Source organism: Chenopodium album, chromosome 24 (assembly GCF_948465745.1).
Source record: "Chenopodium album chromosome 24, dcCheAlbu1.1, whole genome shotgun sequence".
Classification (NCBI taxonomy): Eukaryota; Viridiplantae; Streptophyta; class Magnoliopsida; order Caryophyllales; family Amaranthaceae; genus Chenopodium; species Chenopodium album.
In genome coordinates, this window is record NC_137857.1 from 31,505,238 (window position 1) to 31,530,372 (window position 25,135).

The 25,135-nt window shown below is 32.5% G+C and overlaps 2 protein-coding genes and 1 pseudogene across 5 annotated transcripts; 1 reads left to right on the plus strand and 2 right to left on the minus strand.

The window, feature by feature from the left end:
* Positions 1–519: 519 nt before the first annotated feature.
* Positions 520–969, minus strand: LOC145610826 (uncharacterized). Its single transcript, XM_081666109.1, has one exon. The coding sequence runs from the start codon at positions 967–969 to the stop codon at positions 520–522; it is 450 nt and encodes a 149-aa protein (XP_081522235.1).
* Positions 970–2,285: 1,316 nt separating this feature from the next.
* Positions 2,286–3,742, plus strand: LOC145611756 (protein synthesis inhibitor PD-S2 pseudogene; annotated as a pseudogene). 2 transcript variants are annotated; one of them, XR_014106448.1, is made up of 2 exons: positions 2,286–2,386; positions 2,714–3,742. The product of XR_014106448.1 is annotated as a protein synthesis inhibitor PD-S2 pseudogene, transcript variant X1 (transcript). The 2 variants fall into 2 exon arrangements; XR_014106449.1 differs by having other exon boundaries at positions 2,301–2,386; positions 2,718–3,742.
* Positions 3,743–17,565: 13,823 nt separating this feature from the next.
* LOC145612376 (putative inactive dual specificity protein phosphatase-like At4g18593) lies at positions 17,566–20,902 on the minus strand. 2 transcript variants are annotated; one of them, XM_081667751.1, is made up of 3 exons: positions 19,880–20,036; positions 18,012–18,265; positions 17,566–17,908 (listed from the first exon to the last, which is right to left on the minus strand). In XM_081667751.1, exons 2-3 carry the CDS (start codon positions 18,235–18,237, stop codon positions 17,754–17,756), a joined length of 381 nt encoding a protein of 126 aa, XP_081523877.1. In that variant the 5' UTR covers positions 18,238–18,265; positions 19,880–20,036; the 3' UTR covers positions 17,566–17,753. The 2 variants fall into 2 exon arrangements, with proteins under 2 accessions (XP_081523877.1, XP_081523876.1); XM_081667750.1 differs by lacking the exon at positions 19,880–20,036 and adding an exon at positions 20,800–20,902 and having other exon boundaries at positions 17,567–17,908.
* Positions 20,903–25,135: the final 4,233 nt, after the last annotated feature.

The window sequence follows — 25,135 nt, forward strand, 5'->3', positions numbered from 1 at the left end:
CAAAGTGACCAGATTGTAAGAATATGTAAATAGTAGAAGCGACCGAATTCTTGCTTTTGAAGCCCATTGCAGGGCATATAAACAGGCTAAGGCTTCCGAATGAAGTGAAGAAGAACACAACCCAAAATTACTCCCACCTACGATCCTTTCATCCAACGAATCTGAATTATCAAGACACCAGCCCATTCCTGCTCGACCTGTGTCTTTGAACCAAGAGCCGTCAACCTGAATCGTGGCTAGGAACAAGCCAGTGTGAAGTTGTCCTATATAGGCTACATGAAACCCAGGCGGGGGCAAACCAGAAAGAGTTGTCGGGGAGGGAGGAAGCTCCGTACCTGTGGCCTCACTCATATAGATAGTATGAGAATGTAAGATATCCAATATTTGCAGTGTAATTGGTGTAGTAACAGATGTATCGGGATTGAAAACCCTGTTATTTCTACATAACCAAAGACCCCATAGAGTACCAACAAAGGTGCTAATACTAGGACTCAAAAGCCCATCCTGACTAGTGAAAAGTCAGATATTATCTTGGATCCAATCTGAGAGAGAAAGGTCTCCATGTAATTCTGAGTGGATGCCCAAGGCTCCACCCCTCCAAGCTGTTCTTGCAATAGTGCAATCCCTAAATAGATGGTTAAGGTCTTCTAGCTGCGTTCCGCAGTGATCACATGTCACTTCCTGTATGGGAACCCCCCTACGTTGAAGTTCACTTTTCACCGCTAAACCATTATGTAGTAACTTCCATAAAAATAGTTTCCACTTTGGTTGCAACTGCAAGGACCAAAGGGTTTTCCAAAACGGACTAACTAATTGAGTAGAAAGCGGCTGAATGAGCATCGCATAGCCCGTCTTGACCGTGTACCTCCCCGAAATAGTGCGGGACCAAAAACGAAAGTCATCCTCCTGTAACGCTGGAGTTTCCATAGCAAGAATTGTGGAAGCATCCGCTAGCTGAAAACACCTCATGGCCTTCGATGTTAAAATGTATATCCCTCCATTTCTACAAGTGCAAAATTTATAAAAACTTGATGTTAATAAATTATACAATTATATAAATTCAACAAAATCCCACATAACAATATTATCTCTTATAGATTAATGAGAATTTATGGTCAAGTTATAAAATTTGATCCAAAGACCAAATATTAGTTATGGGGCAAAATCAGAAAGACCTACGGAGTACTTGTATTAGATGATCACAATTTCTATGTCATGATACTACTGTCTTCATTTTGTAATACAATAATCATAATACTAATATTTCTTTTGTTTTTTTTTGGTAGTTGCATCAGTTTGTAAAGTGCAGACTCCTAGACAATATTTGGAGATGAGAGAGATAAAGAGATATCAAAATAAATAGACCCAACTACCCAAGTGACAGGAAAAAGATAGAGAGATTATTGACTAAAAAGGAAAGTGATGCATGTAACTAACATAAAACTTTCGTTTTAGAATAGTTATGTAACTAAAAAGAAACGAAAGTAATACGGAGTAATACATTTCATTTAGGCACGTTTGTCAAATTACATACAAGTAATTTATACTCCCTCCGTCCCTAAATTACATTCCTCTTTCTCTCTATTATGTGAGGAATAAATGCTCGAAAGAGGAATGTAATTTAGGGACGGATGGAGTAATATAAATACCCTTTATTACATGTTATTAGCAATTTTTATAAAAATTTGATATATTAAGATATTAATACGAATTTAATAAAATCCAACATGATTATATTTTTATTTTTATTTAACACGAAACCACAAAACATTGTCAAAATTAATGTAATTAGTGTATAAAATCAAAATATGTCATCTTATTCGAAACGAAAGAAGTATAGACTATTTTTATGAATTCTAATTTCGTACCCTTGATCTCTCCAAATTCAAACCACGCCAGTTAATTGACCCATGTTGCATAACATAGGTGCCATATTTTTAATTTAATTTTTTTAAAAAAGGAAATTAATTAATTAAAAAAAAAGTCTTACATTATCAAAGCACCATTGACCTATATGCCTACGGGCCTATTCACATTTTCTTTTTTAGTTCAGCTTCAATTAGTTCAGTTCAGCTCTAATCAGTTCAGTTCAGTTCGGCTCCTAATTTCCTTCACTCATAAATATTCATTTTAGCTCAATTCAGTCCAGTTCAGCTCCAATCAGTTCAGTTGATCAGCTTCAATCAGTTCAGTTCAGCTCAGTTCAGTAAATGTGTACAATTGAACATGCACTACGTCGTATATAAAGAGACAATCTCTTTTCCTCTAACCTACACACATTTCATCTTTACTTAATTTCTTACCTTTCATTTCTCTCTACTATAGTTAGTGGTTATACACATCAATATTTTGTTTCACTCAACACAAGCTTTGGCTTAGTTTCGTTGTAAGTTATTCTAATCTCCATACTCTTCCCTCTTTATTATTATTTATTTATTTATTAATTAGGATCTTTATATACTATACTTTAATTTGGTCCTTAGTTTATACAATTTCTGTTGTCAAAAAAAAAAGTAATAATAAAAATAAAAAAAAAAACAAACAATTTCTACTAAATGAACTTTGTTGACTAAAAATTAAAAACCATAATTGTACCAATCACTTTTTACGGTCTCTAATGCACTATTCTTTTCTCCTCACATCTTGATTTCCTGATATCCGTAGACTTCATAATAAAATAGTGCTAACATTTTTTTTTTTTTTTTTTTTGGAGTAAGTTACTAGGTAAAAATGCAAGAAGGAAACAAGAAAGCATGGCTTGTTCTAGCAATAGCTATATGGATTATCCTTCAGCAGGTTAATGCAGCTGATATAACCTTCAAACTCGAACCAAAACCAACACAGAATACTTACAACACCTTTCTGCAAAGTATACGCAACCAAGCTAAGGATCCAAGCTTAGTGTATGAGGGAATTCCGATGATCAGGGCACCAACCAACCCAGACACATATATTTTGGTAGAACTTGAATCTAAAAAGGATAATAATAAAATATCCATTACACTTGCTTTGAGTAGAAACGATTTGTATGTAGTGGCCTACGCTGATAAATTTGGAGGCAAAGTACGCGGCCATTACTTCAAAAATCTTGGAATTTCTACCATTGATGAAGCAAAGAAAGTTTTTCCTAATGTTCAAGATTTCATAAATATAACATATGGAGAAAGTTACAATCAAATCGAAAGCAATGCTGGTACAAATCGGTTAAGTTTTCCGTTGGGGTTTGATAACCTTAAAACATTCACGGATAAGGTCTATGGGATGGATACTACGACCGGAGGTTATAGCAAAACTGAAGCTCGGTTTCTACTTATCGCGATTCAAATGGTTGCAGAGGCAGCACGTTTCAAGTACATCCAGGGGAGAGCTATTGTAACTACAGCTCCTAACGATCATAAGATATTGTCGTTGGAGAATAATTGGGGAGCTCTTTCGAAAGGCATTCGGAATGCTGTTAAAAAAGTCATTAATCCACCGATAACTTTACAATACCCTGATGGTAAGCCGTGGATAGTTACACAAGTGAGTGATGTAAAAAATGATATGGGACTCTTAAAGTACGTTAAATAATACTGTATTGTGTACATACTCCTCCGATTTTTATTATTTTTTAATTTTTTTTTCAAATTTCAATAATAAAAAGAATCGGATTGGAGTGAGTGTTATTCTAGCTAAGAAACTTCAATAAATAAGCTCTATGATACGTTGTAATATCTAATGTTATCATATGATATTTGTATTACTGTGTACTGCTTGTGATACTTCCTTAAAAGACAAGTGGTGCAATATTTGTGATATTTTCCTAAAATAAAAATTGTGCAATATTTTGATATTTCCTTAGAAGGTAAGTTGTGCAATTAAAAACAAACGAATGAATATGAATATGATATTTGTATTACTGCATGTGTAATGCCGAAAGAATATGATTTGTTTTCCTGCACTAGACAATGACAATTCCATATTAATTAATTAATGAATTAATAATAATAATAATGTGTAATGATAGAGTAGGTTTAATTAACTTTTTTCTTAATTTTTTGATAGTTATATGATCTTGAATACTCTTTTTACATTGGAGTGTATTATATTTGGAGAAGGATGTATGGTTCTACCGTAGTCGTCGACTACGGACGACTATGGTCGACTACAATAAGAGACTAAATCTGAACCGTTGATATTTTTTATTGCTTAATCTTAGCCTTTGAATATTTTTTATAAAAATAATTTAAAAATCTAAGTTACACGTCATTTAAGTCATGACTAGTCAGCGACCAGTCAGCGCCCAGTCAACAAAGGGTTGTTTGGTTCATTACTTTTAGAGGGTAATTTTTTTTTTTTTTCAATTAATCCAAGTTATAATATTATAATTAATAAATAATCATTCAAAGTTATAAAATTGATGAACATCGTCCAAAATAAACAATTGACAAAATTAATTTGTATAATTTATCCATATTTTGATAGCTTCATCCATCTTTAATGGCACACCTAATTTTTTATCTATTTTAATGGGTACTCCATCTTCAACCTCCAATCTTCATTATTTATCTAAAAACTATCAAATTATGCATGGAATTAATAAGATTAATGTTTAATCATCATATATATGCTTTAATTTTTATATTTTAGAGTTGTATCAATTTAACTATCTGTATTAAAAAAAAAATTGATTGAAAAATTACTAATTATATCTTTCGGGATTAATTGTTAGAATTGGAATGATTTTTTTATTTAATTTAGATCAGTCATATGAATTCGTGAGTAATCATCCACCATTGTTGAATACTTGAATGTTGAAGCTTGGACATGTGATTTAATGTTGAAAATGAATTAAAATAAAACCAAATAACTAAAAACTAATTTGCATTATTGTTCTTGATTAACGTTAAGTTGGGGTTTGTCAAAAAAAAAAAAAAAAAAAAAAAAAAAAAAACGTTAATTTGGGGAGGACGATTTTTTTTTTTTTTTTTTGTTATTGGGGTGTGTATATATGGAGAATATATACACAAAGCAAGTATTTCCTAAACCCACGAAAACACCAAAAAATGACCTCCCTGCCGCTAAAAACCCAAAAGGCCGTTTGGGGGTTTTTAGCGGCGGGGAGGTTGTTTAATTTTTAGGGATTATGGGGGTTTAAAGGTTGGCGGATTTGGTGGTTTTGGGAAAATGGGAGCTGACACGGGTCTAGAGTTGTCGGCGCGGGAAAAGCGGTTCTAGTCGGCGTATGGGAGGAAGGTCCAGACCGCTGCAGTGGTGGTGGCGAAGGTGGAGCGTGGAGGTTGGCAGCTTTTCTAATTTTTTTTTTAAAAAAATTAAGTTTTTTTATTGAAAATAAATTATGTAAGTTTTTCTTTTTCATTTTTTATGTTTCAATTAACCAATCACATAGCGACACGTGTCATCTTAACCTATTATACTCCCTCCATTTTTAAATACTTGCTTCAATTCTCCATGCGCGGAGTTTTAGGAGAAATTGGAGAAAGTAACAAAATATGGAGGTGGTAGGGTAGGTGGAAGAATAAAAAATTGTAAAAAACAAAAGTAGTGGAGAGAATTGAAGGACCAATTAATAAAATATGATTCATGGTAAGTCCACTAGGTGAAAGAAATGAATTAAATATTGTAAAAGCTTTTCAAATAAGAATATAAAGAAAGTATTTAAAAACGGCCGAAAATGGAAAATGGAGCAAGTATTTAAAAACCGAGGGAGAAGCAGGTTAATAACCAGTTAAGGACCAAATAAAGCGAATACTCCCTCTATCATTTTTTATATGCATCAGTTTGACCGGCACATTTACCGTAACGCTACTTTGACCATAAATATCTATAATTGTGTATTACTAAAAATTGTAACAAAATTATATTATGAAATTAGACATTATGACAAATCTAATGATATATAATATAATAACATTTATTCATTTTTTTGAGGTGAAAAAATTAAGTCAACCATGGTATGTGAATAGTGCAATTGTCAAAGTGATGCATATATATAAAAAAATTTTTTAAAAAAAACGGAGGGAGTACACCCTTAAGTTGAGATTTAAAGAGGATATGTAAAATTTGAGATTATTGTTACCAATTTTTCTCAATTAGTTTACTGTAGGCGTCGTTTGAAGCGCGCCTACGTAAAAGCATGTGGTGAATATATTTGGCACTCATAGGAAGTGGGAATTGACATATACGATTAGGGACAACGATTAGGGACAAGGAAAGTAGGGAGCCGCCAACAAGTTTATAAGGAACTTGTAAACCGTTCACGGATCATTTAAGGCAACCACGATTAAGAGACAACGAAAGGCAACAATGATTGACCCGTGAAGGTTACACCCCATTCATAATCCATGAGATTACTAACTCCATATGGTTCGGAACCACAAAAGGAGGATCGGGGATGATGGTACGAAGTGAGTCATGGAGTCACATTCGCCCGTATTGGCCTCTACTCGATTCTTATTGTGAAAAGTAATTCCTGCGATCTCAAAGGCATATAAACAAATATTCAATTTGCTCCAAACTATTGTTATGCGTAAAAGTTTTGTGTAGAACGGACTCACGTAAGTCCGGTCATACAAATAAAAGAAAAAAAATTGAGGAAAAAAAATCTTAATGGTCAGAAATTAGATAATAATAGTCAGATATTAGATTATTATGGTCAGAAATTAGATTATAATGGTCATGTATTAGATTATAAATATCATATACTATATTATAACTGTCAGAAAATAGGTTAAATATATCAGAAAATAGGTTATATATATCATAAAATAGAATAAACATATCAGAAAATAGGTTAAATATGTCAGAAATTAGATTATAATGGTCAGGTATTAAAACCCCTCCTTCCTTCCTTCCTCTCTTTCTCTCTCCTCAACAACCCACCATTTACATTTTTTCACTCCTCTATGAAAATGGCGAGACCTCAACCACCATCAAATCGCCATCAAACCAAATTGCTACATACAACTAAAGCACAACCAAATCGAACCATCAACTCCTTCAAATCGAACCATTAAATCGCAGCCATCAAAGCGCAGCCAAATCGCAGCACGTCGACGGTGAGTTTAGCGTTAAGCGTTCGATGACGGTGGTGTTTAATTGCTGCGATTTGAAGAAGGTGGGTTGTTAATTGCTGCGTTTCTAGGTTGAGGAGGGTGGAGGACGGCCGATCTGGGTTTGGGCTTTTTTGGGTCGGTGGTGCGTGGTGGAGTTGTGGCTATGCTCATTGACGACTTTAAAATCGTGTTTGTTGGGCTCTTTTTGGTCAGTGGTGGGGGAGGGTCGCCGGTACCGGAGGTTGGGAGGGAGAAGGTCGCCGGCCGCTGATAGGGCTGGCAGTGACAGTGGGTAGGAGAGGGGAGTATGCAATAAAACCAGACTCACGTGAAACGGACTCACACAAAACCTTCTATTGTTATGCTAAATTGGTTGAATATTAATGCAACATATAATTCTAATATATTGTGACCACTTGATTAAATAACAAGATTAAAAAGGAACCTAAACCGGTTGTCCAAATTATCTTATTAGGCGTGATATTCAATTACATATTCCCTTTAAACATGTAATATGGTGATCATAAATAATAATAGAACAAACATTAATATTGGAAGCAATTCAACAATAATAGCGTTGGTCCAAATCAAATGATAATATCCTTAATCATGATACTAGCAACAAGAATAATAATAATAATAATAATAAGAGTAATGAAGTGATTAATTACTCACTTTCCGCGTTTCCTTGAATTGCTACATCATAAATAAACTGTTAGTAACTTGAATAAAAATAAATCAAATGGAAATTAAATTAACTAAAAAGTAGAGTTGATTTGGTCCAAACCCTCAGTTAATTATACCTTTCACGCATTGGTTCAAGGACGGAACCTCGGGTTAAATATGGACTCCTTGGAGTGCCTTAGGGAAGTATAATATGGAAGAATAAGAAGGCTAGAAATTAGGTTAAAGAAAGAGAGAGAATGATTTTCGGTGTAGGGAGAGACAAAATGATTTTTGGTGTAGAAGAGAGGAATAGAGAATGATTTAATGATCAAGCTCGTTTTATGATTGAAAAAGGGGAGATATGACCTCTATTTATAGGGAAAAAAGAGGGGTCAAATCAAGAAAAGATAAGAATTCGAATCGGATAAAACTCTTGCGATAGACAACAGTTTTTGCGGTTTTTGTTTTTATCATATCTTTTGATCAAGAAATTGGATTAAGATGAATAAGATATCGTTGGAAAGATCTTAAAGTCTAATTTATAACCCAATTAGAATTAGGTTAAAATATTCTGTAGAACAAAAGATATGGCCGAAATAAAAGGGACGGTATCAGTTTTGGATAGAGTTTCGTATTTCAATCATATCTTTTTCGTTATAGCTCGGAATTAATATTATAATATATCATTGGAAAGATAATTTCAAGAGATATCCAACCATCTATGAATTAGATAAAAAAAGTGAGGCACGAAAATAATTTCTGACTATCTTTGAACGTCTTCCAATTCGAATCGAATTACTAGAGGAGTTTTATTCTATTTCAAACTCTTTAATCTTATCTTTTCAAAAAGAATAATTAAGATCTTTTAGAAGCTTATAGAAGCTTCCAATTAATACTAATTGGATTAGGAGTGGGATTAAATCCTTTGGACCCTCCACATGATCATTGGGTCGTAGGTAAGGTGGACTTAGGTTCGGTTTGGACTCAGTTTAGTATTTTAGCCATAACTTATTCGTTATAACTCGGATTTGGGCTTATAATATATTGTTGGAAAGCTAATTTCAAGCCCCATACAAATATTCAATAATTGGACCCATATTATGGACAAAAATAAACTGGTATAAACTTTTTATAAGAAGAACACGAAATGAATGATTTTAATGGACACGAAATGAATTATTTTGGGTTTAAAGGCACGAAAAAGAGGAAAATAAGTTATGGTTCGGTGAAACGGGCTAGGAATTGGATTTTTTTTATGAAATGTATTGGGAATGAACATGGATTTAAGCACTCTAAAGATTACATACTCAACCCGACCAATAATGGCAGTGAAAGGTTGTTCATCATCGGGTTTGGTTTTGGGGAGACATTTTTAGGTGTCTACATTTACTTATTAGGATTATTAATTAATATTACACAAAACTTGTATGTAAAAAAAATATAAATAAATAAATCACTATTGCATTGGCTTTGAAAATGATGCCCACAAGTTCAAGATTTTGTCCTTTTTTTTTAGTTCTTAGTTAAAAAATTAGGCGTGAGTGTAGTTGGGTATACTGTAAAAATATCATAATGGAACCGGAACCTGTTGCAACCAATTCCTAAAAATAGGAACCGAAACTAGAACTTGTTCAACAGGTTCCTAAAAATTGGGAACTGAAACCTGAACCTGTAGGTTCCGCTTTCAAAACAGGGTACCCTGTCTTTCGAAGTAAGCTTACTAGTTGCTTGATGAAAAATTACAAATACTTATATTAATATCATTAATTAAACCTTTAAGAGTAAGATGAAAAACGAATAAGAGGAGGAGAGAGGTAGGTGACGGATTTTATACAATTTTGATATAGGGCTTTTATACTTAGGCTTAAATGATAGGGTTCGGTTCATGTACCCTATAGGGAAGCTTTACTAACAGGGTACCCTACAAGTTCCGGGTCCAATATTTTATTACTCGGAACCGGAACCTGTTGCAACAGGTTCCCCATTTTAATTTATTACCCGGAACCACCTGCGGGTCCAAGCAAGTTCTGGTTTCACGTTGGGGTACCCTAATTTTTTCTCACCCCTAATCAAAATTAATGAAGATGGTGTTAGAAATTTCTAGTATAAAAGAAACTTCCATTACAAAGATGTATAAAAGAAATTACAAAGTTTCAACCTAGCGCCTTTAAGGCAATATACTCTACTCAAAAATCTTAAAAGTCTTGACACTTAAAAGTCATGACACAAATGGTTTGTTGTAACTTTTTTCCATTTTTGTTGGAGTTAACGAATAAGTATAGCCCGCTACCAGGTAGGGACAATACATGTCCATACCTACGTTGAAAAAAAAATTTCGCTAAGTGTTGGAAAATCAAAATTTGCTATTTTAATACTATTATTTTAAGTCTATGCTTGTTATAATAAAAATTAATACTGTTATATGTTTCTTCAATATTGTTTTCAAGGTGTCATTTTGCTCTTTTCAGTAGTACATTTATTTGCATACAGTTATTGCACAAATAAAATCTGTTATTAATAATAAAAAATACTGTTATTATAGGGTTAGAAACTGTTTTAGTAGTGCAACTTGGTAAATTTGGTATCAGAGCCATACGGTTAAATCTAAGTAAATTAGTTAATTGAAACTAATTGAATAATTAAGTAAAGCTGGAGAATACTAGACCTTCTACTGAGTGTAAGAAACCTGATTTTAAACACTACTAATATATTCCTGAAAATACTAATAATTTCGGCCCAATCCTTAATTATATTGTAGATCAAATTGGTGAGCTTAAAGTAGAAGTTGATAGCATACATTGTCGTTGCATGAGCAGTGAACATAAACTATCAACAACGATATCAAAGATTAATAAAAATATAAGTGAGCTAAAAGAACAAGTTAAACAAGTACAACTTGCTTTAACAAACGAAGTAAGACACCAGTTTAACAAAGAAGTATCACCTAATTAATAAGGACAAGGTTATTCCTTATAAATATAAGTATCCTTTTCAAAATTTTGATAAAAATAAGAAATTTACTGTACCACTCCCTAAAAGACCTACTAGTAATCAAGAAAAGAACAAAGAATAAGGAGAAAACGATTGAAGAATTGCAAATTTTGTTTGATAAAGAAGAAAACCCTAATAAACTAAATGATATCATGAAAATAATTTCTGAAAAAATGATTGTTGCTGATGTAGTTAATGAGAATAACTATGCTACTTTAGAAGAAGACTTGTATCAACAAACGGGATTAATGAAACTAGATGATCTGGACTTTCTACCTATAGAAGTGGTTAAGCAAAAGATTGAAAATAAATTAGGTAAAAGAATAATGGATAGTAATGATGTTGGAGAAGAGATTATTAATGAAAATATTAATGTAAACAATGTTATCCAAAGACCTAGGTATCAAGGAGAAGGAAGTTGCACACGACCAAGATACATACCAGGGAAGACTGCCCGATTTAGTGTCAAGGTTATGCCAAACCAAATTCCTAAACAAGAAGAAGTAACCCTTGAACCTATAAGTCAAACTGGTTATAAGCTTAAATTAGATGGTGTGAGAGATATACAAGATGTTTTAGATCAGTGGAAAAAGAGCATGAGTAGTTTACTCAATTTAAACACTGACTGGACTTCTGAAAATTTCTTAAATTATATCGAACATAGTTTCTATGGCTGTGTAGAGGATTGGTATGATGAAGTACGAGGTCAAAACAACATTAAGAGCTAGTGAATCTCCTACTAGAATGTTTAGACAGTTATGTCAATACATTGAGTTAGAATTTATTGGTCCTAGAGCTGATCCTAATAAAAAACGAATGGAGTACCAAAGAAAGTTAATTAATTTGTCCATCTGTAATATGAAATATGTTGATAATTACATTATGGAATTTGAAACATACTATTATAAAATTGGTGAAAATGAAACAAATCTTGGAATGTTCTACGATAAATTACCAAGTCCCCTTAATGAAGAAATTAGTGAAAATTAAAATATCAAGAATGGAGAGATAAATTCTTAGCTAGCTAGGGATGCCCTAGGTAATAGAATTGCTTTTCTCAGAAAATGGATTGAAAAGAAATGTAGAGAGGTTGCTGGAACTCAACAAATGAAGAGACAATTCCTCACTTGTTGGGATTTCCCAAATAACTATGGATGTAAAAGGAAAAACTATAATAAGAGAAGATACTATAAGAGAAATAAATTTGATCGATCAAGAGGAGAGACCTATAAGAAGAAGTATTATAAACATAAATATTGAAAATCAAGTAGGTTTTTCAGAAAGGCAACATATTGTCAAGAGAAAAAGAAAACATGCAAGTGTTGGTCATGTGGAGAATTAGGACATTATGCTAATGAATGTAAGAAAGCTAATCATAAAGTAATGGAAGCCTTAGAAAGTTGGGATTACATAGAAATACCAGAAAACGAGACTTTAGAATTAGCTTTAAGTAATAATAAAGAAATAGTAGAAATAATAGAAAAGGAAAATGAGTATAATGAAGAACCTGAAGATAGTGATGAGTGTGAAGTTGAAAATTATGAAGAAATAAATAATATGATGGAAGGAGAGGTATTAGAAAACTTGAAATCAGATGACGATGAGGATAAAAGTAAAATGACTATTGGTTAACTAAAAAGAGCTTAATATTTTATTGATGATAAAGACCTAGACCAAATGAACAAAGAAAGTTGGAATTTTCCCCAATTCAATTACTAAAGATAAAATATTTAAAACTTCTTTCTTTAAAACTAGAACTAAATATGTATGTGAAGAAATGGAAGGAAGTATAGTAATCGAGGATTGTGAAAAGAAAGCAGCAGAAATCAATATCTTAAACTGGAAAAGCATTTAAACCATAAAGAAAAAGGAAATTATAGTTATATTAGTATTGGTGCAGTGCAAGTATACATAACTCCTTTACAAAATTTTGGTAAGAATATTAAATGTTTAAGCTTTGTGTGTGATGTTAGACATAAAGAGTTCTATGATCAGATTATTAGTGGTATCACGTGTAGTTTGAGTCAAGGAACTGTAAGCTATATATGTGAACCAAGATATTATGTGAGTTTAGAAGATTCATATGCTCCAAAGTTTCTAGCAATCAAGTTATGAACTCTTGGAGGAAACATGCATAAAGGGACTCGACCTATACAACTAAGATGGAAGGTAGTCTACAAGTTATTAAACACTATAGATTCAACTTTCAAAAAACAAATAGTAGACGCCCAGAAATATGAGCAAGGAGGAGGTCCTTAAAAGAAAATTAGCCCTATAAAGGTAAATACTAATGAAATAGAAATTGAAAAAACATGGGAAGAATTCTTCATGAATCCTGCAGTAAAAAAATAGGTCAAGTAAGATGTTAATAGATGAATCAGGATTACTGCATATTGGAATAACTACAAATCCTAAAATGCAAAGAAGTATGAGTCTTAGAACACCAAGTCTAAGTAGACAAAATTCAGGTATAATAAGGATGAAAAAACAAGTCAATGAGAAACCCGAAGAAGATGAAGAAGAATTATTAGCTTTAATTAAAAAGTTAAATGAAAAATACGAAGCTAAAAAAGCCTTAAAGCAACCAGCAAGACATAGTATAGATATTGGTACATGTTCTAATTTAGAAATCCATGAAGATCCAAACAATTCTATTATTGATAAAAGAAAGGTTATAGGATATAAGACCAAAATTGTGAGTGAACCAGTATATGAAGATGAAGTCAATATGCAAATGAAAGCTTGTAATGAAATATCTAGTACTAATGCTAATAACATTTATATTCCAATTATATGCATTAAAGATTATAATAAATATAAATTATGTGCATATATTGATAGTGGTTGTTCTACATGTTTTGGAAAAAGGTCATTGTTCCCAGAATTCTTGTGGAAAAAGTCTAAAAATCTTATGCAAGTTAGAATTGCTAATAATAGTGTCATGATGCATACGGAAATAATTGAAGAATTACCAATAGAAATTGGAGGAGTTCAATGTACGTGTTATTCCTATTTTATGGGCTACTGATCAACCTAGTCATGATATGATAATAGGAAATAACTTTCAAAGGTTATACTCTCCATGCACTCAAACCATTGATCAAATAATCTTTACTATTAATGGTCATTTTGTTCCTATATAAAAAATAACAAAGGCCTATACTCATCAGACTATGCAATTTGCATGCAGCCAGCGTGGTGATAGGGTTACACCTACACAACGAGAGGTTGCACTTAGAATTTCTGAGTGTGATTCATTATTAATAGATCAGATAAATAAGCAGCAAGAAAAATTATGTGAAAAACTACATTCAACAAATCCATTAGAACATTGGGAAAAGGATAAGGCATTTGCTAAGATAACTCTAACAAATCCTAATAAGATTATTAGAGTAAGACAAATGGTTTATACCTACCAAGATATATTGGAATTTGATAAACAAATAAAGGAATTGCTAAATAAGAAGTTAATTAGGAATAGCAAAAGTCCTCATAAATAGTCCAACGTTCATGGTTAGAAATCATGCAGAAGAAAAAAGAGGAAAAGCTAGAATGGTCATTAATTATAAACAACTAAATGACAATACTGTTTTTGATGGCTACTACATTCCTAATAATACTGTGTTATTTAATAGAATTCAAGGAGCCACATGGTTTTCTAAGATGGATTGTAAGAGTGGCTATTGGCAAATTAAAATGGAAGAATAAAGTATTCCATTAACTGCATTTAGTGCCCCTCAAGGGCATTATGAATGGTTAGTAATGCCTTTTGGATTAAAAAATGCTCCACAAATATTTCAGAGAAGAATGGATAATATTTTTTGAGAACTTAATCATTGTTATATGGTTTACATAGATGATATTTTAATCTTCTCAAAAGATTTAGAACAACATAAGAATGATCTTAAAGCGGTAACTCAAAAATGTGCCGAGCATGGTATAATCCTTGGACAAGATAAATGTGTATATGCTAAACAAGAAATTGAGTTTCTAGGATTAGAGATTAAAGGAGGACAAATAATATTGCAAAAACATATCCTAGAAAAGATCGAAAAGTTCCCAGATAAGATTGAAGATAGAAAACAACTAGAAAGATTTCTAGGATGTTTAACTTATGCTTCTGATTTCATAGAAGATCTTGCTCTATTAAGAAAACCGTTACACAAAAACTCAAGAAAGAAATAGCTTGGAACTGGGAAGAAAGTGATTCCAAAATTGTTAAAAATATAAAAGCAAAGTGAAAAGATCTTCCTATACTAACACTACCTATTAGTGAAGATGATTTGATTCTTGAAACAGATACTAGTAATGAGTACTGGATTGCTGTATTAAAAGTCAAAGAAGGAGAAAGACTCTGTAGATATAGTAGTGGAAGTTTTAATAAAGCTGAATTAAATTATCCTACCATGCAAAAGGAAATCCTTGCAGTTATTAGAGGGATCGAGAAGTTCTTAATCTTATTAGCCCCTAAACCGTTCTTAATAAGAACAGGTTGCAAAGGTATACTTGGTTTTGTTAAAAAGAATTTGTCAAATATGCAAGCACAAGGGAGACTCATGCGTTGGCAATTATGGCTTAACCAATTCTCTTTTACTGTTGAACATATACAGGGATCAAAGAATTCTTTGTCAGATAGCTTGACTAGAGAATTAGCCAATGGCAAAGAAGCACAAGACATCAGAAAAACCTCCTGCCCATCAACTAGAAAAGATGGAGGCAGAGAGAAAAACTCTTATTGAAGAAACAAATAAAGCAATGGAGCAGGTTTCACCCTCCACTTGGGCCTTGATGGAGGCCATGATTGTTTCATCAAAAAAGAGATCTCGAGATGGTTTGATTAAGAGTTTTCATGTAGCAGTTCGAAGGTTCATAATGTACGAAGTAATGGTCATTATCCTACGACTCATTCCAGATGTTCAAGATATAATACTAAATAAAATAAAAGATAACGATTTCAAATTCTGCTACAATTTAGTTGTGTCAAGGTCATACAAGCTGTATGATGTTTATGATATATGGGGAAGTAGAATAATGTTCAACACTAATTCTAGAGTGGGTACTGTGTCAATTCATCTACATTCACCAGAATGGAGGACACCTTATGTAGCGGAGCACTACAGAGCTTGGGATTATGGGATGGTTCATAGTATTGTGCCATTTCCTGATAATAATACTACGTTCTTTGATAAACTCACAAAATTCCAGACGTATGTATTTAGGAGAATTTATGATGCAACAAGATACAAAGGAAGAGTTGAACAAGTCATAGTACAAAGTGCAAACATTGAAATGGTGGAAGGAAAAGTTAGCTCTCCACATTTCCTGATCATGTTTGAAGATGTTCATCGCAAAGTCAAAGATCCAATCTGTATCCAGCAGAGACGAGTAAGGGATCCTACGGAGGCTAGAGCATATGGATTTTTCTATATTGCTCAGTATCTTAACCAATTTATAGAAATAAAGGAAGAGCCACCAGTCATAATACATGTGGGAAATACTACAATAGTGGCACCAGAATGGTTAAAAAATTATTTAAAAGGAGTAATACATGGTGAATCAGTGTATGATTATCTTGAACAAGTTGAGGCTGGGAGATATTTATCCTTAGAGGGAAAAGAGCACTTATTTGAGATCTTTGTCACATGGGATGAATCCTATGCTGCCAGATGTGTGATGGATCTCAGAATAGAAGAAGACAACCAAACGTATGTCCATTATGAAGAGTGTAAGGACAACAAAGGTGGTCTACAAAATATGATGGAGTCCTGAGCCCACACCAGCAATAATGTATTCTACTTTTACTGTTGAAGCACGTTTTATTTGTTCTAAAAAAAAATCTTTAGGAAAGTAGTGAATGATATTAACTTGCTGAATCATAGTCTTCTGTAAGCCATAGAAAGTGTCGGTGACTTTTGTAAGCCTTCCCCTATATAAAGGGAATTAGGCAAAGAAGTGAAGGCGCAGGCTTGAACTGAGTTTGCTAGAGCATTTCTGAAAACAAAAGAATTCTCTAGAGAAAATCCTCACCTTAAGAGACAGATTGGTTTTCCATCTCTCTTAAAGTAGAGAAAAACTCTATTTCTTGTCATGTTTGTTTAGACTTTCGGTTTTTAATTCTGTAAGAAATGAGTGTTGTAATCTTTTCAAATTAAATAAAATTTTCCTTTCGAAAGGGAACGTTTATCCTCTCAAAACTTATGTCACAAATGAGTTAGTTTTATGTTTAAAAAGTGCCATCACAAATACAATAAAGATTGTTTGAGTAGAGACTACGATCTAAGGTAGGAAACGAATTAGATCTGTGCTATGCCTGATCTAAGAAAGACAGGGTTGGGGTTAGCTACCTTGGTAAAGCCGGAAGCTCTGAACGCCGGAAGTTCCATTGTCGACTAAGTTCAAGTATTGGTCAAAACTCTCTAAGTAAAACATTTTATATTGCGAAGCATGGTGAACTATTAAATATAAAAGCTAATTTGTTTCAGATATAAGTAGTAAAGTAGTGATATCTAGTACCAATAAAAGTCATATAAATTATCAAATCAAATCATAGTAAATCTGTGTAAACTGTTATTTTAATCAAGGTACTGTTATTAGTTTATCAAATACTGTTATTTATTTATTAAGTACTGTTATTTACCTTAAGCAAAAAAAAAAAAAAAAAAAAAAAAAAAAAAAAAAAAAAAAAAAAAAACTGACGTCACTTGGTATTGGGCGACGCGACCTATACCCGGTAGTGGTCCATCATTCCTCTGAGTTAACATAGGCGTCTCAATATCTCGCTGTATTCATCACGTAGAAATAATGGGCACGACTAATAGGAAGTAGAGTCACGGAATTTGAATCTAGTAAAGTTATAAGTACAATAAGATGGATAAATATACAAGAAACATTAGTGGTAGCATTAACATCATATCACCAGAGCACATCACTGAAAGCCTTAACACATATATACGAAGCATATCCAGTAGGCACATCAAACATACTTCAAAGCAATTATGTTCAACTAAATCAAAGTATCAGCTACATAGTTACGAACACAACTCATATTTGGCATTCATCTATTCGGCTTTTCAGAATCTGAAAAGCAGGATTAACCCAAGCACCACAGCTACATTGCATGCCAGCCCAGTTGAAAGAACCTAGTCGAGACTTGCATCCCATGCAATAGAGCTTCTCCCAAACATATCCTTCTTGAACTGGTGTAACAATAAATTACCAAATTTAGCATATTCATAAAGTTGGGATTCATGGTTACTATATTGAAAAAAAAAATAATAATAAATACTCTTACGGTCTTACCTGGTTGCATCCACTTCAAAGGCTCGACAAATATGGCAGAACATTCAGGCAACGAATTGGACTCACTCTTCTTCTTTCTCCATCCAAAGCTTTCCTCTCCTTTACCTTGCTCATGTGAAACTATACTCTCTTGTGAAGCAACAATTTGACGGCATTTCTTACAGCGATAAATCAGCTTAGTTTCCTCATCAGGATGTACTTCAGAGCTAATTGCTTCTGTCATCATATGAAAGCAGGTGATGCTTTTTAACAACCTAACAAGTTAGGAAAGAAGACAGATATGTTCAGAAAGATATACAAAGAAGTTATAACAACAGCTGTTCCACAACATTAGCAAAATTCAAGCCATTTTCGGGAACATGTAAGATGCAACAGCAGCTAACAAGCAATAATAAATCAATCAATACAGGAATATGTGCATCTGTTATTCGCTTAAATAGTGTACAACATTAGTAAGAAAATTCTAGCAGCTTCATTTGTTCCTCGCCATAGCATTCATGTCATCTTGCTTTAGTGGTCTTAAAGATGATTAGTCCCAAATAGAAAACTGATTTATACAACTGGGAAGAGGGGCAGGAAGGACGTAGCAAGGAATTTTGCAATCATTTCAAATATATGCAGAGATAATTATCAGGGGAAAAAATCTGGAAAAGCTCAATAGACTATGAAAGTTCTTACAAAAAGTTCTACAACATAATATGCAATATAAAGACTGCAGAATCTTCTTAGTCAATAGGCATTTTGATCTCTTCAACAATATCCATTATATACAATCAATATACTAGGAACGATACAAGATAAATCCAAAAGCTTAATACATAGTATAGGGAAATTCCCTGTTTCTCATGGTGAGAAACGAAATTTGTTTCTCATGGGGGCATTTTCGTGAATAAATCAACAACTTTTTCAATATTGTGGGCTCCACAGTTGAAAAAGTTGTTCATTTATTCACAAAAATGCCACCATGAGAAACGAATTCGTTTCTCACCGTGAGAAACTGGGGCATCCTCGTATAGTATATACTGAGGAAAAGATATTATCTGGCCTATTGTATATTTCAAAACTCAAAATCCTTCCAAGATCATTTCCTCCAAATTATTAAAACCATATCAAATGGAAAAATATGCTTAGTACTGCCTCTAAACTAGTTTCAAAGCAACAACACTGGTCTATGTCACCATACTGCCTCCAAATTATTAATATTGTTTTACACATATTATTCTCCTCCATTTACAGCTTGTACTCAATGCTCAATTCTTCCATCTAACATACATGCAAACATATTAAAACAGTGATTCTATACCTCAATTATGCCGTTCTTTGACTAGAAAAGAAGAATATCTTACACTCTTAATATTCTCTATAATTTACCACAATATTCCACTGAAACCTACCGATCTATGTCACCATACTGGAAAGAAAACAGTGAAACACCAACCACCAGAATCTTTCTCAAAGGAAAGAAAAGAGCGACATGGAAGAGGTGTGGAATGCAGTACTATGGCATCTAGTAGAAAAACAATCAATTACAAAAGCCACCAAGTTCCAACATGTGGGTTTACTTTGTTCCTGAAGATATTTGTAGGGAAGGACCTCAAGAATATGATGTGTAAATCTTCTCATATTGGTCACACCTTCCCTTGCTGGCCCATTGGAATGAAAAGGAAACTTTTTAATGCAAGAGAAAGTGAAATGAGGATATATTATTGAATATGAAATAAAAAAAACAATCCTCACAGTAGATTAGTAGAAGTGAGGAATAATGCAAAGACAGCAAAGTACTTATGCTCCTAAAAAAACCCCACATCAGAAAAAAGTAAAAAAGAATAATCTAGTCGTATACAAACAAGATGATTCTTGAAAGTCACCATGGAAGGTAAGAAAGTTTGGGCAGACTTAGAACTCCGCTGATTATTATCTCCCCGAAATTCTAGTATTCAAAGGAACATATCGGTTTGACAAGGCTATCATATACTCTCTCCACATGGACAGCAGCACTCAGGTCTCCAATTTGCCTTAATGCTTCAGCTTGACATTCAAACTGAAATTCAATCAAAAGACCACTTCAAAGAGTAAGAGGCCGTTCAACTATCATACACACTCTGTCCACAACCCACCCCCAAAAGTAATTAGGTCCCCAATTCGCCTTAATGCTTCATCTTGACCATCAAATTAAAATTCAATAGAAAGGCTACTTCGAGGAATTTAAAGATCATTCAAGTATCATAAACTATCTCCACAATGCACCACCCATACAGTACTTAAGTTTTGCTATATTTCTTTGGCTTACCTTTAAAATTTTGAAGGCAAGAGGTTGTTCAAGTGTTCAACTAGTGAAATACAAGTATAAGAAATTCTAAGATTTCGATTATCGGTCACGAACACAAAGGTTAATCAATTGAAGATTAAACTAGGATAAACAGTAACTCAAATAAATAAGGAGAAATAAAGTCCAAATTATCTATGTAATTCTTGCTACACTCTGCAATAATCAGCAGTTATTCAGCACTATGCCACAAAATACCCAAAAACATTATATATTACCCAGAAAATACATATATGACTATCAAATTACATGGTAAGGAAAACCCAAGTAGGATGTTTAACAAAAACTATAACTTGACAATTAAAAAGGTCGAAAATATTACGAATTCAGAACAAAAATCTGATGAAATCATGATCAAATAACAAAACGCAATTGTGGGTAAATAGGAATTCATATAAAACATGAGATGAAAAAGATTGGCACACAAAAAAATTGATGAAAGGGTAAGAGAGAAGAGAGTACCTTGGAAGATAACGAGTGAAGTTATTCGATGGTGCTTAAACTCAAACTGCCCAACAGCCCAAGTGCCGGAGAGGGTTCCTTCGTTTGGGTAATTTTTTTTTTTTTTTTTTTTTTTTTATTTTTTTTTTTTTTATTTTTTTTTTGAATGCTGGGTAATTTTTTTTTGAGGAAACCTTCCTTTGGGTAATTGGCTGTAATTGAAATAAATAAAAAAAAATAAAGGAAATAATCAAAGGTAACTTTTATTTATCTCGGGGTAATTTTAACCAATTTTAAGTAGTAGAAATTTTAAAAGGTTAATATGATTATCTTCACACACAAACATGCTAGATTTGATTTTTATTGTTTTAAAATTAGTAACTTTATTCAGTTAAAAAAAATACATAGGTAAATTCTTATTTATGTCAGGATAATTTTGATCATATTTTTGGTAATTTTACATTTTTGGTAATTTTACAACCAATATAAAAATTTTTTTGGTAGAAACAACCAATATAAAATTTATATGAGTACTTAAATAACATAACATCGTGTAGCCAGCTAACACACGAGTAACTTCTAATCTGCCCCTAACCAATTAACCCGTGATTGAGTAACTCCTGATCAAGTAACTCTTGACTGACCATGTAAACCCCTAACCAAATAACCCGTGACCGAGTAACTCCTGATCAAGTAACCCTTGACCGACCATGTAAACCCCTAACCAATTAACCCGTGACCTAATAACTCCCGATCAAGTAACCCTTGACCGACCGAGTAACCCCTGACTAAGTAACCATTGACCGACCGAGTAACCTCTAACCAAGTAACCCATGACTAATTGAATAACTCCTGACTGAGAGAGTAACCCCTTACTGACCGAGTAACCCCTGACCAAGTAACCCCGACCATTGTTTTAAAAAAAAATGTAGTAAAACACATTTGAAAGTTTGTGTTTAAATAAAATAAAAGTGAATTACTTTCTTTATTAATCGTTTTTGTTTATAATATTTTTAATAAGTAAAAACTAAAAAGACTACGAATTTCTTCAATAGGTGTTACGTGACTTTTTTCATCAACAAATTAACTTTACTAATAAAAAAAGAATTGGCATAAAATTCATGTCACATTACTTTGTATTAACCAAACAATTTTACTATTAAAAAAAAAGAGGGGGGGGGGGGATAAACTTCATATATCAACTAGGGTGAGACTGAACCAATTGGAGAAACAATGCTTCCATGAACAGTCATCTGTTTGGAATACTAAACAATTTTTGTATGGCCATAACAATGGGTTATGTGTTTAGTTGGTTTAAAGTCTACCTATCAAGTTACAATGAAGCTTAAATTGTTTGATATTAGGATCTATTTTGCTGCCACAGCCTTGTAGTTTTTTTAAAATTAATAAATTCTGAAATTCAATTCTATATTATTATACATGAATATATACAATTGAAGGCTCAAGTGATTTCTCACCATCTGTTACGATCTTGCCCGTTGCTGGAAACAACATGCTGGAGTCAACTGATACTCTATCAGTCAAATCGCAACAAAATTCAGCTCTTTTACGAAAAAACCATGCTGATGACCGTTCCTTGATTTCTTTGAAAAGACTCTCAATATTGGAATAAATCGGCAGATTTCTTGTAAACTTCTAAGCAGTTCAGCTCCCAAAATAGTGTATCAAGTAATGCCTAATTGATCTTGAAACGGGTGATCAGGTTCAATATCTCGACCTATAAATATATTAGGAAATAAAAATAATATTTAAAAACAATCAACGGTATAAACTAAAATTTACGGATAAATGTAAAATTTACACATTTTTTTGACAAGACAAGGTCAATAACCTGTATTATCATTGCATTTCATTTTATTAACCTGTATTGTATTAAAAATTTCTGTAAAAAATTGAAAATAAAAGAAAACTTACGGATAGCTGTAAGGTGCTGGTTCACATTAAGTGTATGAAAGAGTTGCAAGGTAAGTCCAATGTATTCGAGAGGAGTAGCCACCTGATGGATTTTCCAGCCGTAACCGCAAATCACTTCCCAAAATAGTAAACCAGTTGTAGCCGCAGTAGAGAATCTAACCTATTTAATAAGTGGATTCAAAATATTGAAATAAACTCATTTCAATATTTATTACAGATATTTGATTTTCTCATTTTATGCATCCTAGTCAGCTTTCCATGTCATCAGTTTGTTATAACAAACTTTGTTAGTAACTACCTATATATAGCTTCCTCTCTGTATTTTGCTGACAATTAATGAGAATAATAATACCTTCTACCTAATTCTCTTTCTCTCTCTATCTCTCTCTCTATAATTTCTCTGCTAAACTTCTGGAAGTTTCTCTTCACCATTGATGGAAGCTTGAGCTTCTTTGAGCAGAAGCTAATTAGGTGCAGCTAGCACACTTTATCAATATTTATTCATAAACAAATATTACATGAAATTACATGAAATTACATGAATAAACAAATTACATGAAATTATTTATAAAGTAACAATGTGTCTTGATACATTTTTAAAATTTTGTATTTTATTTTTCTTATAATAAATAATTCAACGCTTGATAAATAATTATTTTTTTATTTTATAAATATTATTAAAATAAATTTTTAATTATTAATAAGTGGGGTTAATTGACCCAAACTTAGTTTCGGCTACAAGGAAATAAATGTCAAAATTCTAAACTAAAATTGAGGGGAAAAAAACAAAATAACATACTTTTTTTATTATGAAAAAACAATTTAAGTCGGACCCTAATTAATTATGTAGTTTCCAATTTATAAAAATAATTATCAAAATCACGAATTTGAGCAAGAAGGGGGTTGAGATTCAGATTACGAAAAGCTTGTATCGTAAACTGTGTGCAGTGTTAAAGGGATGAAAACTTAGAAATCTTCTATCCATGTTTTTCATATTGCTCCTAACAAATTCAACCTTCAAGCTTGTTGATGATATAACACAGCTCGTGAATCTCATACTTCAACTCAAAAATCCGCGAAGGCAACTTGCTTTTCAGCATTTTCTTATTCAACCTATAAGGTTGCACACCGTGAAGGGAAGCGGTGTTTCCATCGTTGCCACCCTTGTAAAATTTTTTCCATTCATTTGCCGAATTGTTGCATAGGATATACCCTTTTGCTATCTGTCATTAATTTTTTATTAGCCGGAATACGAAAAATGTATGTAAACTATCAGTAAAATTAACATAGTAAAATGGCGAAAAGTGTGTAAAAACTTAAAACCCTAATATTATATGCTTAACTCATATAGGTACTGTATTTATTTATAGATAAATTTAATCGGTTTCTCTAATCGGTAGGGGTCTAACTCGTGTTTTTAATTTGTTTTTGAAATTTGGATATCTAATACGTTTCTTTTTTTTCAATCGACTTTTTATAATCTATTTTAGTTATCAATATTCAATAATAGTTAAAGTAATTAAGGCTATATGGGTTAATAACCGGTTAATGTGCCACATGTCAAAACATTATTGGCGAGATTTATTAAATAATTTTTAAAAATTTTAAATTCTAATTCAAATGTAACTAACACAATTAATTAATTTTACTAAGTAAAAATAATAAAAAAATCTAAATAAAAATACTACAAAGTACTCCCTCCGTCCCTTATTGATAGTATTTTAAGGCCAATTTTTAGTTCCAAAATGATAGTCTCATTTGCTTTTTTCAAGTACTATATATATTAAAATTTTACAAAAATTCCCTCCAAGTTACAACAATATTTGTGCAAATTAATCTTTACTATGTTAATTTTATTTTTTCATGTACTTTTATTACTTTTTATTTCTACTTTTTTGCATACCTAATGTAAATAGGAAAAATTGCTCCAATTAATCTGAACTTTGCCTCATCCGTCGAAATTAATCCCAACTTTCGTTTATTATCTATCACTCCCAACTTTAGGGGTATTAATTTTGATGCACCCATCCAACCTGATGTAGCAAGTTACCTAACCACGTGTCAACACGTGATAGGTCCAAAAAAAATAAAAAAAATAAAACAAAAATTAAAACAAAAATTAAAAAAAAACCAAACCCAGCCCCATACCCTTTCCCGGAAAACACCACACCCCCACCCCCACCTCGCCGGAAAAATAAATTCGCTAGCAAGATCCTTCTAATTAGTAATAGATTATCTAAATAAATTAGCAAAATAATAGACTCCTATTTTAAATTGATTACCTAAAAAATAGTAATTATCTATTTAAAATTAATAATCTTTTTGTTTCGAAAAAAAAAAAAAGAGCAAAAAGCATTTGAGCGGGAAATCTTTTCATAAGATAGCGCCACATATACAACTTTGGAAAAAGATGACATCTGCG